Here is a 14922-nt window from a genome sequence, read left to right as displayed (position 1 = left end):
GGAAAGAGTAGTTTGTTTAGTCGACTCCACCTCCTCCCTACTATCAAAAGAAAAGGAAGGGTTCCACAATTAATTGGGTCCCTTCTGAAAGTAAGGGGTGAAATATTTGGAATTCCTCCGACAGTCGGTACACAACCATCGACCAGGAGGTTGATTGGTACAGTGATTCGTCATCCGCTGAAGTGTAACTATTCGTTTTTGTTGACGTGATTTCGTCACATACTTTTACAAAGTCTCTCCGGGTGCTTAAGCAATCCAAGCTTTACAAAAAGACTGATCGCTACCATATGAAGATGTGGGAAGCTTCACACCTCGAGTTGATGGCACTAGACCGGATGGAGAAGAAATGGGCGACCATTTCAGACAGTGTCGAGATCTCAGCCATGCTCTCTAACAAGGTTGAGAAGCGAGACATGATAGCCGAGAAGAAGCAGACAACCGCGAGGGAGGAGATTGTTACCCTATCAGATCTTCTGTAATCGACTAGCAAGAGAACCAAGAGATGAAGGCATAGATGGCGATGATGAAGACTAAGGAAGAGTTCTTTGAGGTGCTCCCCTCCCACCCGCAGCAGGAAAAGATTTAGGGCTAGAAGATTTGGGCTAGCGGCATCACGATAATTGACTAATTTATTCGGTAGAGCCCACGAGACCCGAAGTTCACGGACATGGATGAATTCACTGTTGAATACCAGCTCTGAAGGGTCCTCGGGGGATGACTTGGATGTCGGGGGAGACGGAGATTCCTCTAGTCGGCCCGATAAAACTTAAATTTTTTCTAGAAAAAATTTTGTAAGGATATTTTTATATAAATGAAATCTTTCGAATAAAAAAAAAGTAGTAAATTTTTTCAATGGGGTTTTTACATACATAGTACCCAAAACTTTCATATTTACTTATCTCACACTTAAAATTTTGAAATTACAAACATCATATGAAAATTAGCACTCATTATCATCTTTTAATACTTAAATCTATTTTTACATCCATAGAGAAAGTGTTATGTGTGGAAAAATGAAAGTTTAGGTGTGAGATAGGTAAAATCCATAAGACTTGGGTGATATGTATATAATTTTCCCTTTTTCATTTAGAAATGAATGAAGCACTCAGTCATTTTTGCATAACTTTACTTATATTTATTATTTAACCTTTATTGTGTTATGTATGTATGACTGTTTGGTGATGAACGTTGGTATTTCTTGATGACTCTGATCTTTAGAATGATTGTCGGCCATTTTTGATGTGTCACGGCCCAGCACAATTCTTACACTTCTTGTCTCCTTTGTTCTGTTGGATTAATATCTCGTTCGGTTAACGACGAGTCTCGATGTTGGGGTGATTTACGTCGTATTCTTCGTCGAGCTTGTCGCTACTGCAGAGAACCACCTACTGGATTTTATCCAAATTAAGCTTTGAGATGGGTTCTTCGATTTATGGCGTTGAGGGTCGGATTTTGTGCTAGAACGTCAATCGAACATCTATGGCATTTTTGCCAGTCGTCTTTATTAATTTCTACCGACTAGACGTCTGTGGTGTCGACAATTTATTTTATAATATTTTTGTCTAGCTCACATCTTACACTTTTCAATGTCTCGCTTGTTTGGTCAAATTGTCGTCTCGTCCAGCCCACATCCTTCGCAAAGATTGTAGCTATTGTGCATGAAACTGTCGAGATTCGTTGTTGAGGTGATTTGTGTAGTGTCATTCGAGGAGCTTGTCGCTATTAGGCAGGAAAGCAACTACAAAGCTTTATCTGATTCAGCTTTGGAGACCAAAGTTTGCAATGCGGGAGCTTGTGGGCTATTCTGCAAACCGGATCTCTTTGGGGGACGTTGCTTCTTGAGCAACCCAACTGGACTGTTTCTTGCAGCCGTCCGTTGTTGCCTCACCTGCACTCTACAACCTTCTTCATGGCATCGTTCAACTTTTGCCTTCCAACTTCCAGGAACGACGCATTGTCATTTCCCCCTCCCGTGTGATTACCGCGGCTTCCTCTCTCCCCTTGGTTTGTTGTGTCGTTGGCATCCTCAGCCTCCTCCCTAACCTACTCCTTCCCTCCATAAAAGCCAACAGCCCCCACCCTGGTGCCTTCCAACCCTCCCAGAATTGACGTCAACGCCTTCAACCACAGCAGTTAGCCCCCTCAACTCCTTCCATTGTTTTCTAATGCTGCCAGAACCCCTCCTTCTAACCCTCCCTTACAACCAACACCACTCTGACTCCTACCCACTGCCAGCCATCAATCAAGGGTGTCTTATATTTGTTGTCGTTTATTTCATATTTGGAAGAAACATCATCATAAACCTTTTGAATTTCATAAATAATATTTCTATTTCTATTGCGGTTTCGGTTAACATCAATATCATTTGGCATCAGAGCTAGCTTAACCCTAGTCCTATCCCAGGGTTTCCCAACATACGCCCTACCCAATCCACCTCCACCAAAAAAATTTTATCTTATCCCCAAACCATAGCCAAAAGTTTTACCTAACCTTAATTCCTACTTGTAGATTTTTAAAATCAGCAACCTCAAAATAAATTTTCTACACTAAAAATCAACCACATACGCCCTCTCGCCTCCCAAACCTAAACACATCTCACAAGCCAGCCATAAACCCTAGCCATGACACTACAAAAATATATGCTTGAGCCTACCCTTTTGAATTTCAGAAATAATATTTATATTTCTATTGTGGTTTGGGTTAACATTGATATTATTTGGCATCACAGCTAGCCAAACTCTAGTCCAATCCCAGGGTTTCCAGGCATCCGCCCTACCCAATCCATCTCCACCAAAAATTTTCCTTCTTATTCCCAAACCATAGCCAAAATTTCGACCTAAGCTTAATTCCTCCATGTAGATTTTTAAAATCAACAACCTCAAAATAAATTTTCTACACCATAAATCAACCCCATACACCCTCTCACCTCCCAAACCTAAACACATCCCACGGCCCAACCTTAAACCCTAGTCATGCCACTAAGAAAATACATACGCGAGCCTACCAAGAAAGAGATTAGCGAGAGATATGCCAACATCAGTGGTGGCTTACAGACATTGAGGATAAAATCTAATGGAAGGTTACCCTCGATCGTGATTGGGAGAGTTGAAGGGAGAACAAGAGAATCTGAACATGAAGTGGGAGACACAGCACCACTTCCTACCAGCTTACTAGGATGCAGAGTCTAGCTTCAGAAGTGGAAATATCACAGTGTCGAGCGAGCACCATATCTTACAAACAGATTTCAACCTCAGGATCTTACAGTCTGAATACACCCAGGAGCACACCAAAGATGACTCTGTCACTCTCAGAGGAAAAGCTGATCTAGAGTGGAGAATAGGTAAAACCAATTCACATCCCTACATTTTTCCCAACCACGAAGCGTTGCAAGTGCCATGAATTTAGACATGTTGAATCAGAGTGCACAACCATGAGGATGATTTGTTTAACTGAGTAGGGTGTTATTGAAAAATTGGGCAATGAGACGGTTGATTCAAGAGAAGATAAAGAGATCAGAGAGGATTCTCAACTTGCAGCCTCCTAGGAATATGCATTATCGATTCCAATTGATCCTAGGAGAAAAATTCCAGCTGAGATAACAATAGTTGTTCTAGAAGGAAGTGACTTTGATGTAATGGACATTCATGCAAAGTATGAGATTGTGATGCCTTGAGCTACCATTTGGCGGGCATTGAAAGGAACAATAGCAAAACGGACTCTGGATGTCCAAATGTGTCATGAGCATGAGGAGTCGATATTAGACACAGGTCAATTTCAGATATAAAGCCTGTCTCCTAAGTTGCCCCTACGAAAGGTCTAACTTGTCAGAGATGGAAAGATTTTTAGTTACTTTTGGAAGACAATTGTGAGTCATTCGAAGATTAAAATCGGTTCAACGGTGTACCTCCCGATAGAGGATCAAACAGGGCGGATGAACCGCAGTGGTGGGAATCACCTCGAAATCTTTGAAAGAAAGAATAATCTATTTTGGGACTCAGGTCCTTTCCAAGAAGAAGAAAATGCCTCTCAAAAGTGGTTACACATCATGGTGGCCCCACCTATTAGAGATGTCATTCCAAAGTTGACCACCCCTGACAACTTTGTTTATTAGATACATCTAGCCGAGTATGAGAAGTGGGAGAAACATATTATATATGTACTTGTTTGGAATTTGGCTTGGAAGAACCTATGTCGTTGTGCACCTTTGTCTCAGATTGTTCTAAGAGAAAGCACACCTATTCTATCAAGATGTTCTTCGGAACGATGCCACCGACAAAATTGGCTTACCAGGAGCTTACAACATGATCAACCTGACTACTAAAAGAAGACAAAAAGCTTCAACAAATGAGGTCAAAGCTCCTCCAACCCCAGAAGACTGACGCAGAGGCATTGGCACTGAGCCGCCCCAACTGGTTCAGCAAGAAAACTCGGTCTTGTTGGACCAACCCCCTTTCCCTCTTTTCATTAGGCAGATATTATTCCCCCTTCCTATTTTCGTTTCCCCCTTTTCCATCTCTATTTATATGTGTGTTTGTTGAATTAGAGTTTGTTTCTGTGAGTTGATTTCAGAATTCTGCCTGGGACAGTTGTCGTCATCCCCTCTTCCCTTATAGGGTTGTATTCGATGACGAGTGTTGCTCCCGTTGTATCTTGCTCCAAAGATGTAACTATCCTCGACTTCCCCTTCCTCCGTTGTCACCATCCTTCCTCTTTGTTGCAACCGCTAGACAGCCCAACTGGACTGTTTCCTGTAATCTTCCATTGCTACTTCACCTGCACTCTACAACCTTCCTCCCGGTTGTTGTTCGACCTCAATCTTCCTACTTCCAGTAACAACTCGCTATTGTTTCCCCCACTTCCGTGAGATTATTGTGGCTTCCTCATCTCCCCTTGGTTTGTTGTGTCACTAACAAGCTCAGCCTCCTCCCTAACTTGCTCTTTACCTCCGTAATTGCCAACAACTCCCACCCAAGTGCCTCCAACCCTCCCAGAATTGGCATTAACTCCTCCAACCAAAGCAGCCAGCCCCCTCAATTCCTTGCACCTATTTTCAAATGCTGTCAGAACTCCCTTCTAACCCTCCCTTGCTCTCACAACCACCTCAACTCCGACTCCTGCCTGTTGTCATCCACCAGTCACCACCCTCGTCATCGTCTTAGGGTGTCTTTTTATGTTTGTTGTCATTTATTTCATGTTTGGAACAAAAATCGTTGTAACCCTATTGAATTTCAGCAATAATATTTCTATTTATATTGTGGTTTAGATTTAACTCTGGTATCAAATAAGTTTTGAGGTGATAATCCCTTCATTTGCTGAGCTATAGGTGTCAGCCGCCTAGAATTTAACGAGCGTTGTGTAGATATGGTCAATCGACTTATTTCGATCATTGGGAGCCGTCCATCCATTTTATGGTACTCGCCTCCTAGCCAGAGCCTCAAGGAAGATGACAGAAACGGAGTTTTCGGCTCCAAATCTGTTGCTACATTAACTCTTTTGTGTGTTCTCTATTAGGAGTGTCTCTGCGATGTATTCCTCCTCGTTGGTATCATTTCTCTTCTTGTTGGTAGCATTTCCAAGCTCACCGCACATTTTAGGATGTCAAATCCAGATTTATCCTATGAGGCATGCCCAAGGATCGGAGCGGTAGAAACCGTGAGGGAGAGAGAGAGAGAGAGGCAGAGAGGGAGAAAGAATGAAAGAGTACACAAAGACTTACATCGTAGGGGTGAACTGAGGTATTCATGGGCTTCATCACCCATTTTATATTTTGTAGCTTGGGGTTACAAAAGAAAATGGGAGAGTTCTCCCTACATAGTAGGTCTAAAGAGAAGAGCCTAAAGAAACCAAAGCCTAGAAAAGCAAAAAGCCTTAATACATGTTATGATCCCCCTATTTAGAGAAAATAGAGGGACGGTCTAAAATTACATGTTTGTTCTTGCTTTAATAAGGACATACAGAAAATTATTATCTTTTATCGTGTATTTTCGTATTTTTAACTGCCTATGAAACCTTTTTATATGGACATTGGTCGGCCTTCGCACTGGGAAGTCGGCCAATTTTTTTGTGTGGACACCAATCAGTCTTCACTATAGGAAGCCGCTCATTAGATCTTTGGGAGAGTTGTTAAGAGAGTATCACGCTAATACTTGTGAGATTGTTGGGGGTACTAGACCTTTGTTCAGTCATTGGCATGAAGGTTTGTTATTGTCGGCTTGGGTGGCCCTTTGGTCGTCGGAGTGGCCTTCATTCGATAGGCAACCCTTTAATCAGTCGCCAGCCCATCAGTCGTCTGGCCATCAGTCGGTTGGTGGTCATCAGTAAGTCGGATACATCATGACTTGTAACTAATTGTCTATGATATGGACCGTTAGATCATCTCGACATTCATGCAAATCAGTTTTGGTGTGCCTTTATAGACGTCGAGGAGCTCAGATTGATGTGTATTATACTTTAGTTTTTATGTTTTGTCAATTGTAAATGTTTAAGTAAAAATAAATTATTATAAATTAAAGTTATATGAAATAGAATGTCTATTTTATGTTTTGGATCATTTTATTTGAGAAATAAATCTATTAGATAGTTTTCTTTTATCCAACCGTCAGTTCCTATTTTGATAATATAAACTTCATTCATACATTACAACAAGAAGCTCTGGACCATGTCCCCTCCATAATCCCATAGCTGACCACAATCACCCAAAATATGGTAAAACATCATAAAATACCACCCATCCTCTAAAAAGTATTAAAATACTCACCAACATCCTATATTATAATGAGTGCTCATAAACACAATGCAAAAATGAGTGCAACCATGACAAGGACCTAAGTATGACATAAACAGTCAAATTCTCTTCGCATTACCTTTCCTACTTAAAACTAGAAATCAATAGCAACTAAAGATCACAATCAGTATAAAAAAAATACATGTAGTAGTGATATCAGGATTCTAAATTAAACAATAATTCAGCTGCTTCTAGGTAAACTGTAAAAGGTGTAAGTAGGTGAAAATAGCAACCATAAAAAATATTAACGAGGAAGAGAAGTTAAAAGCTCAACAATATACTACGATGGCAAAACCAAGTTCCAACTATCAAATCACGAATTTTTTACTTAACAAATTCCAATTCTTGGCGAACCGTCAGCATGCAGAATCCATAGTTGATGTTGTAAGGATCACCTCGATATACCTGTATAGTTTCAATTTGAAATGCTCTGGATGCAGATGGAAGAGCACGGAGTAAAACACCGAGAAGCTGAACATGCTCGAGATGATGACCACAATCATATATGTCGAGTCCATCACCAGAAGAAGTATTAACCTGACAAAAAGATATAGGACTAAATGACCTTGAAAGATTTCACGAATAAGGAGGACTAAATAAATTAATGCAATAGAATAAGAACTTAATTGTAGTATCAAAAGATTATAAAATTTGAACAAGACAGTATTCCTGATGTAAACTACTTGGATCTTTTCACATGAAAAAGATAGCATTCATGAGATATTCTCTTATCCTTAAGAAATGCAATAGATCTAATAACAAACTTGCTGATACTTTTGAGCTGTGGTTCTACATATAATGCAAGTTAATGTAAGTGATTTCAACAATACAAAAGGGAAAAATACACTTCTAATGATTTCAAAATTTACCGAGGCATAAATAATGATCGAACTTCACTCAGCAAAGATTACAATATTAATGATAGTTATTTGTTTAGATGCATACATCTTTGAACTTATGATTCATCATTGATGATTTTTTTAAAAATTTTGGAATTACATGTTAAAGGTGTTGCTAGATATTTTGGAGGAATTAAAAATAGAAAAATAATCGAGGAAAGGTATTTGGCAAAGTCGGAAAAGATATGAAGCATGCATTATTCAATTATATAGGACTTGCCATCCTTCTAAGGGTAGGATATGTATTACAAGTTTATATGCATTTCTACAAATTTCATGTGAACTCTGGAAAGATTATTATTAGATTTACAATGAACATTGAGGAAATATTATTTAATTTTTGTAGTGGTATATCATTTTTTAAAATAAGTGCATGTCATAACATCTCATTAAATTGTAGATGCATCTCATATTGATAAATTGCATTTTAATGGAATGGTTATATTATATGGTTATGCTAAAATAGTTAATTATGATTGAGATGAAAAAATACGAAGTTATATATTGTTCATCCAGCTTAAATTCTAACAATTGGTCATCCACAAACTGATTGTCAAACTGAAGTTTTTATTATAAGCTTGGGGGATCTCTTTCATTGTCTAATTAAAATTCCATATATTTTGGGTGCAATTTGATATCACCTACGGTTGAGTTTCCACAGTTCATCTACCAATAGGTCTCTTGGTACAACTCCGATTAATATTACTATAAAGAATTAATCTAAAAAGCTTGTAAATCTTGTGGCACACTTATAGAATCTAGGCCTAGTGCATTAGCACAATCATTCAAAAAATATATTTATGATGTGCATAAAGAGATTCATAGAAAATTGGCTATTATCATGATAATTATAGGAGTTCTACTAATTCGAACAAAAGGTATACAGAATTTAAGCCTTATCATGAAATCAAGGTGAATCAAAATCCAAAGTCTTACATTTGCAACCTTTAAGAAAAAAAATTTTCTCTTTCTAGTTTCATCCCCAATAACTAAAACCAGATTTGTAATTCCTTCATGTGCGGTATAAAATGTATTTTTATATGAGCATGAGGCCAGATTTTTTTTCTTATTTTTGTGATGTCATTCATCATTTTTTTAAAATTTGTAATTAACTTAGTTGGTGCTCTTAATTTTGATCATAAACTGAAACGTTAAAAAATCATATTATTAAAAATTAATACAGCTTGCTCATTGATTTTAATTGTTTCCAATTTCTTGTTGATATTTCATAATTTTGGATCATTTCATTATCAAATGGTCCAAAACATTAGTGTCGTTTGTGTCCACTACAAAAATGTTGTTGAATTAAGTGGTTACTTGTGAATCTATGAATTCCCTATTTCCCTTTAGATGAAAGTATGCTACAATTCATATTAGTTGCATTGAGAAACATAACCTTGAGTAGTACATCAACTTCTCCAATGACCTCTCCTACTTAGATGCTTCCAATATTTCCATATTCGAGCGCATTCTTCCTTCAAGTCTATGTTTTGTAATTGGTTTCTCCTTTTGCGGTTTCTACTAAACAATTGCACCATATGACAATTTATCTTAGCTACTTTATTAACCAAGCCTTCATACAGCTTTATGTGAGTTAATTCTCAAATCCTGCCACCATGTAGGGGTATCAAAATTTGACCCAACAAACTAACTCGACCCGAACCCGACTCGAAAAAACAGGGTACAAGTTGACCCAAAAAAAATTTTGGTCGGGTTCAGATTAAAGATCCTAACCCATTTAGTTTTTTCGGGTACCAAAAAATAATCCACCAACCCTAAAATGACTTGAAATTGAACCGTCAACCCGGAATTGACCAAAAATTAGCCCAAATTTGATCCAATTTAAACTCAAATGGTGATTATGTCTTATGTTAAATGGGTTATACAGTTCAAGCTGAGGTTGGCGGGTTAAAGGTGGGTTGGGTTCAAGTTAGAATTTTTTACTTGTATAATATTCAGGTTGGGTTTGGGTCAAACCTATTCGGGTTGAATAGTATCGAGTCAGACCCGAACCCGACCCGCTAACCAAAATTAACAACCCTACCTCTAGGGATTGGTCCTCTTGCTGATTTCTATTTTGGTAATAATCAAGCCTCTAAATTTTTATTTGATGCCTCATCCAACAGCTTTAATTGAATCTTCTACATTTTGTTTTCGTCGGTTCTTCCTAATTGTGTATTTTGACCATTCCATCAACTATTGGTTAAGGAAAATTTTTGCAATTGGATTTTATGATTATAAATAAAGGATTGAGACATGTACAAGAATGACAATTAGTGCTTGGATAAATTTTATAATTAATTGTGGCATTTTTTTTATTTTTGGGTCTAAAATCCTTGATCATGTGATAGACTTAACAAGTTTAGAGAGGTTACATCTTTCAATCTTGAGTGCGCTGCTTTCTAGTGAATTAATTCCCATTTACTTTCTTCTTTCATATTTTGTTAATGATTTAAAAAAGCAGATGGATTTATTCAACTTTAAAAATGATTTAATACTCCCCAAAAAATAAATCTTAGAAACTTTGCATAGCTTTCTTGATTCTAAAATTTCAGTTGTTATTTCTAACAGAAGACAGCTGATTCTTCTTCATCTAAATTAATTCAACATGATTTCGAACTCTATCAAAGTAAATGAATAATAATTGTATGTACATTGATAATATATTTTACGCAAATATTGTGTGCATGTTGTATGATTTTTTGCACTTCATATTAGATCTCCATTATAATCACAAAACCCTAACATGTCTTATGTCAGTTGTGCTAGATTTTGGTACGTTGAATGGCTGTTGTATCACAGCAAAACATGTGATGTAGTCTGAGGCACCCAATAGCTAGCACCATTGAAGTATATATAAGAACTAGGGGAGTCAAAAATTGACCAAACATACCAACTCCACCCGAACTCAACTTAAAAATTAGAATTTGGGTTGATCGGAATAAATTTTGAGTCAAGTTCGGATTAAAGAACTTAACCAGTTTAATTTCTCGGGAAGGGTTCGGGTTGACCTATCTACCTTGCAGCACCACCCGAGCTCCCTCCTCGTTAAGCTTGTTGCGCCTTCTTTTGTCAAGACTTTATTTGTGATTTTTGTTTTACATTTTTGTTTAGTGTGTTGTCCTTCTTTCTTTGATTCTTCAATGTAACATTTGTTTAGGTCATTAATAAAATTATGTCTTGTGTCTTGGTGTCACCCGGATAAAAGAATTTCAATATTTTCAGACATACAGTCAATCTGCTAAGTTGCCCTTACTGAGAGAAGTCCAATATGTTAGAGATGAAAAGGTTTTGAATTGTTTCTGAAAACCTGTATTGAATAATCAGCTTGTTAAGTTTCAATTCAATTCCGTACCGCACCTACGGACAGATGGCCAAACAAGAATGGTGAACTGCCACTTCAATAATCATTATAGGTGTTTTGTGGAAAAGAACATTAGATAGTTAGGGCTGCAAATTTTGCTCAAAGATCAATAATCATTCAAAAATTGATTTGAATAACTCAAATTAAGATTGAATCAAAATAAACGAGTCAAACTATAAGCCAAAACTTTGGATCGAATTTTTTTCAAGCCGATTTCAAGCCAAACATAGATCGGCTCAAAGTAGTTTTTTATTTATAAAAATTATAGATATTGCTAAATAAAATTGAATATAACAAGCTATTAGATAATTTCGAGCTAAAAAAGATTTGAACCATCTTGTTTCAATTTTGATTGCAAGCTGGAATGAATCCAAATAAATCAAATTTGAGCTAGCTCATTTCAATTTCGAGTTGAGATGGCTTGAAATCGAACAAAATAAGCCACTAGACAATTTCGATCTAACATCAATCCATTCGATCCGATTTCAAGTCGTTCTGAGCTCGGCTCCAAATCGGCTCATTAACAGCCCTACTGACAATGGAATCTCCCCTTTCAGGGAAGAAGAAGCCTATCTTAGTCGGGTAGACTGACGGATAGCGATAGGTTAGCGCACTAGGAAATCACAAAATCGCAGCACCACTAGATAGCAAATCAGTCCGCTATACCTGTAGGTGAAAAGTGTGAGTTTTGCTTATTTTTCCCTTTTTTCTTTATTTCTTTGTTTTCCTGATTGCTTTCCTATTTTCTTTCTTTTAACTTAAGTATTTTTTATTATGAGGCTTTTATATGTTGTGGTGGCTGTTTGGATTTCAGTTTCGGCTGAATTTATGAATTTGAGAGTTTTCTATCTAAAAATTGATGCAACGAAGTTTTGTATCATTTTCATTTGAAAGTGATGTGTATGTATTTCTTGTTTAGGAACAAGTGGTAGAACCTCCTTGCCGCCTAAATCATGTTTTATCGCTGTCCGACCCCCTGTTTTTAGCCAGGAAAGCCGTTAAACTCGTGTCTATCCACTGATTAACAGCAGAAACCCACTGCCTTCTGCTTCCATGTTGCTGCCCCGTCGCCAATCAACAACAAACTGCTGTCCAGTGGCAGATTTCACCTTGTACCCCTTCCAAACACCGCCATCCTCACAGATTTTTGTTCCCTTGCAATTCCACAACAGCCTCACCGCATGATCCGCTTTCTAAATACCTTTTAGAAACCCTATATCGATATCATGGCAAATTCCTAAATGATTTTTTTATATCGAGCAACACAACATCAAATGCAGAAAATAAATGCCAACATTAAACACATACCGATGCAGCCAGAAAAGCCATATGGATATTAGTAGTCATCAACCTCTGAGGAGCTGCTTCTAAAGCTTTTTCTAAAGCAAAGAGTAACAAAGAAACTTTATCATCAAACATGCTACTGCCTTCATCAAACAATCCTTTGCTTTGAAGATTATTTGGCAGGCTTGATGATGAAATATTTGAATTAAATTTCAAATGACCAGAAGAAGCCAAGGCACCCAGAAGATTGATTATTGCTACAACAACTCCATCACCATTGTCAATGTTGAATGCATTACTCCTAGAACTTTCTTCATTCATTGAAAACCTGATGCCACCCATGCTTTTAAGGAATTGAGACTCAGAAGTAGATGGTCTTCTTTCACCATTTGTTGCCAATAAGATATTAACTATGCTGCTACTGCTAATGGTTGACAGAGACTGCGCGTTTGATTCACCAGACACCATTTTTATTTGCTCAAGAAATTCAGGTTCCTCAACATCTGCACTAGCTTTGCTAGTCGTAGTTTCCAAATCCAAGTTTTCCATTGAAACATAACTGATATCATTCGAGCTATAGTTGTCCACAACATTATGATTTCCACTTTTACTTTCCCGTTGCAATAGAACTATAAGTGTTTCTATTCCCCCACAAGAAATAAAAGAATGAGCAAAAACTTGAGCACGGGTTGCATTAGGCTGCACTATCAATCTGTTTATCAGGCGTAATACTCTAGCAACCTAAAAAAGTATCAATGCAAAACAATATATTTAGAATAATAAAGAAGCCTTAGAACAAACATATATGGAAGGGGAACAAGCATGTTATGCAATTGAGAACTTGCATGGCACCAAACATGAAAAAGGAAAAAAGAGCAATTAATAAATTTAAAGAACCTTCGTGGAGAGATGCTTGGAAAGAAAATTAAAGATGAATAAAATTAAAACTCCAACAAAAACTGTCCCTGATCAGCTCAATAATTTGTATGATATTTATTCAAAATCGTTTAAGAGATTTGGCTGCTAATCAGTACAGGGATAAAGAGTATTTCTAGAACAAATCTACCTCAGCTTATGTAGGTTGAGGGAATGCACGTCAGCCCCCCCAAAACCAAAGAAATGATAAAAGCATTCTGCATATGGTACACCATATGTTTTATCCAAGGGTATCAGAGCTTAGAAATTAAAGAACCGATGGCATCAATCAGAAGCTATTGTCAGATAACCTTTGGAGAGCATGTAGCCCAAATTATAAGATGATGGGAAAAGAATTAAAGGGAAAAAGGTTGTGACATGGGCTCGGGGGAGGGCCGGCCGATCCTCAAGGGAGGGGAGTCGTCGCCCCCTGCTTCCTCTTCCCTCTTTTCTTTTTTCCCTTCTTTCATTTCTTTCTCCTTTCCTTCTTTTCGTACTTTCCTTCCTAGGCCTTCTTTAATATAAAACATTTCATAAAACTGAAATTCTGATTTTTATTATCCTTCCTAATTTAAATCCTTTTCTAAGAACTTAAATATGATTATATTTTATTCTCCTCTCTTATTTTAAAACATTTCTTATTTTAAATCCTTAACAAAATCTGAATTTTGATTACTTTATTTACCTTTCCCTAAATCTGATTTTTCCTCACTTTATTCCTTACCTAAATCTGAAATCCTGATTTGGTAGTTCTTTCTTATTTTAAGTATTGCTTAAAATAAATTCCTACCCTCATTACAAATAGAGGATGATGTGCTTAGAGATGGGGAACTTGTTTTGACATTTGAATTCATATTTTAACCATGGTATTTTCCATTTGAGGGTTGTATCCGACGTCGAGATGGTGCTCCGGCAGTCCCTCGTCTGAGATCGTGATCGCCTCCAAGGGTCCTAGTGGTGCTTTGGCTGCATCTCGATCCCCCCGAGGCATTTATCTTACCATACTTCTGTTTCTTTGTTGTCCTACTTCTTCAACAGCAGCTCCATCACTTTGACCCTTCCCCAACCGCCACCAGCCCACCTCCCATCCCCAAACCTACTGTCCACTCCCTCCAAACCGGTTGTCCAGCCCCATAGTCCGTTGTTTTGCAGCCAAATCTGCCAACAACACTCAATCTTTGTTGTCAACACTCCCGCTAGCCATCCGAATCTGCCTAACCAATCTCCACGGCCCTTAGGCGACACTTTCGAGGTGTTTGCTTGTGTTTTTTCATGTTTTAGTAATGTTATTTTCAGTTTGTGTGTTGTAACCCTATTTTCCCATTAATAAAAGTTACTTTTATGGTTTGGGATTCCTCCTCCGGTATCATTTGGTATCAAAGCTAGTTCAACTCAAGTCGCATCCTAAGATTTCCTAACATCTCCACCTTTCCAAGCCATTACCACAAAATTTTTCTTTCCCAATTCCCAAACCTATAGCAAGAATTTGACCTAAACCTAATTTTTTTTCCTTGTTGATTTGTAAAATCAGCAACCCCAACTTAATTTTTTTTACAACACCAAATAGTCTCCTACATCACCTTTCACCTCTCAACCCTAAACCTTAGTCATGCCACTAATGAGATACATGCCCGAGTTTACCCTAGAAGACATACAGCAAGAGATCCGCCGACTTC

General features: G+C 37.7%; 1 protein-coding gene across 2 annotated transcripts in view; it reads right to left on the bottom strand.

Moving 5' to 3' along the window:
• Positions 1 to 14922, bottom strand: part of LOC110023849 (BEACH domain-containing protein C2-like) — a 167368-nt gene that overhangs the window by 141109 nt on the left and 11337 nt on the right. For both annotated transcript variants that reach the window (XM_020723461.1, XM_020723462.1), the window contains exons 3-4: positions 12356 to 13072; positions 7190 to 7321 (exon numbers count right to left, since the gene is read on the bottom strand). In XM_020723461.1, coding sequence (XP_020579120.1) covers positions 7190 to 7321; positions 12356 to 13072 — 849 coding nt within the window. The remainder of the gene's footprint in view (positions 1 to 7189; positions 7322 to 12355; positions 13073 to 14922) is intronic.

This window comes from Phalaenopsis equestris, unplaced genomic scaffold (genome assembly GCF_001263595.1).
Source record: "Phalaenopsis equestris unplaced genomic scaffold, ASM126359v1 Scaffold000233, whole genome shotgun sequence".
NCBI lineage: Eukaryota > Viridiplantae > Streptophyta > Magnoliopsida > Asparagales > Orchidaceae > Phalaenopsis > Phalaenopsis equestris.
This window is presented reverse-complemented; position numbering and strand designations above follow the sequence as displayed.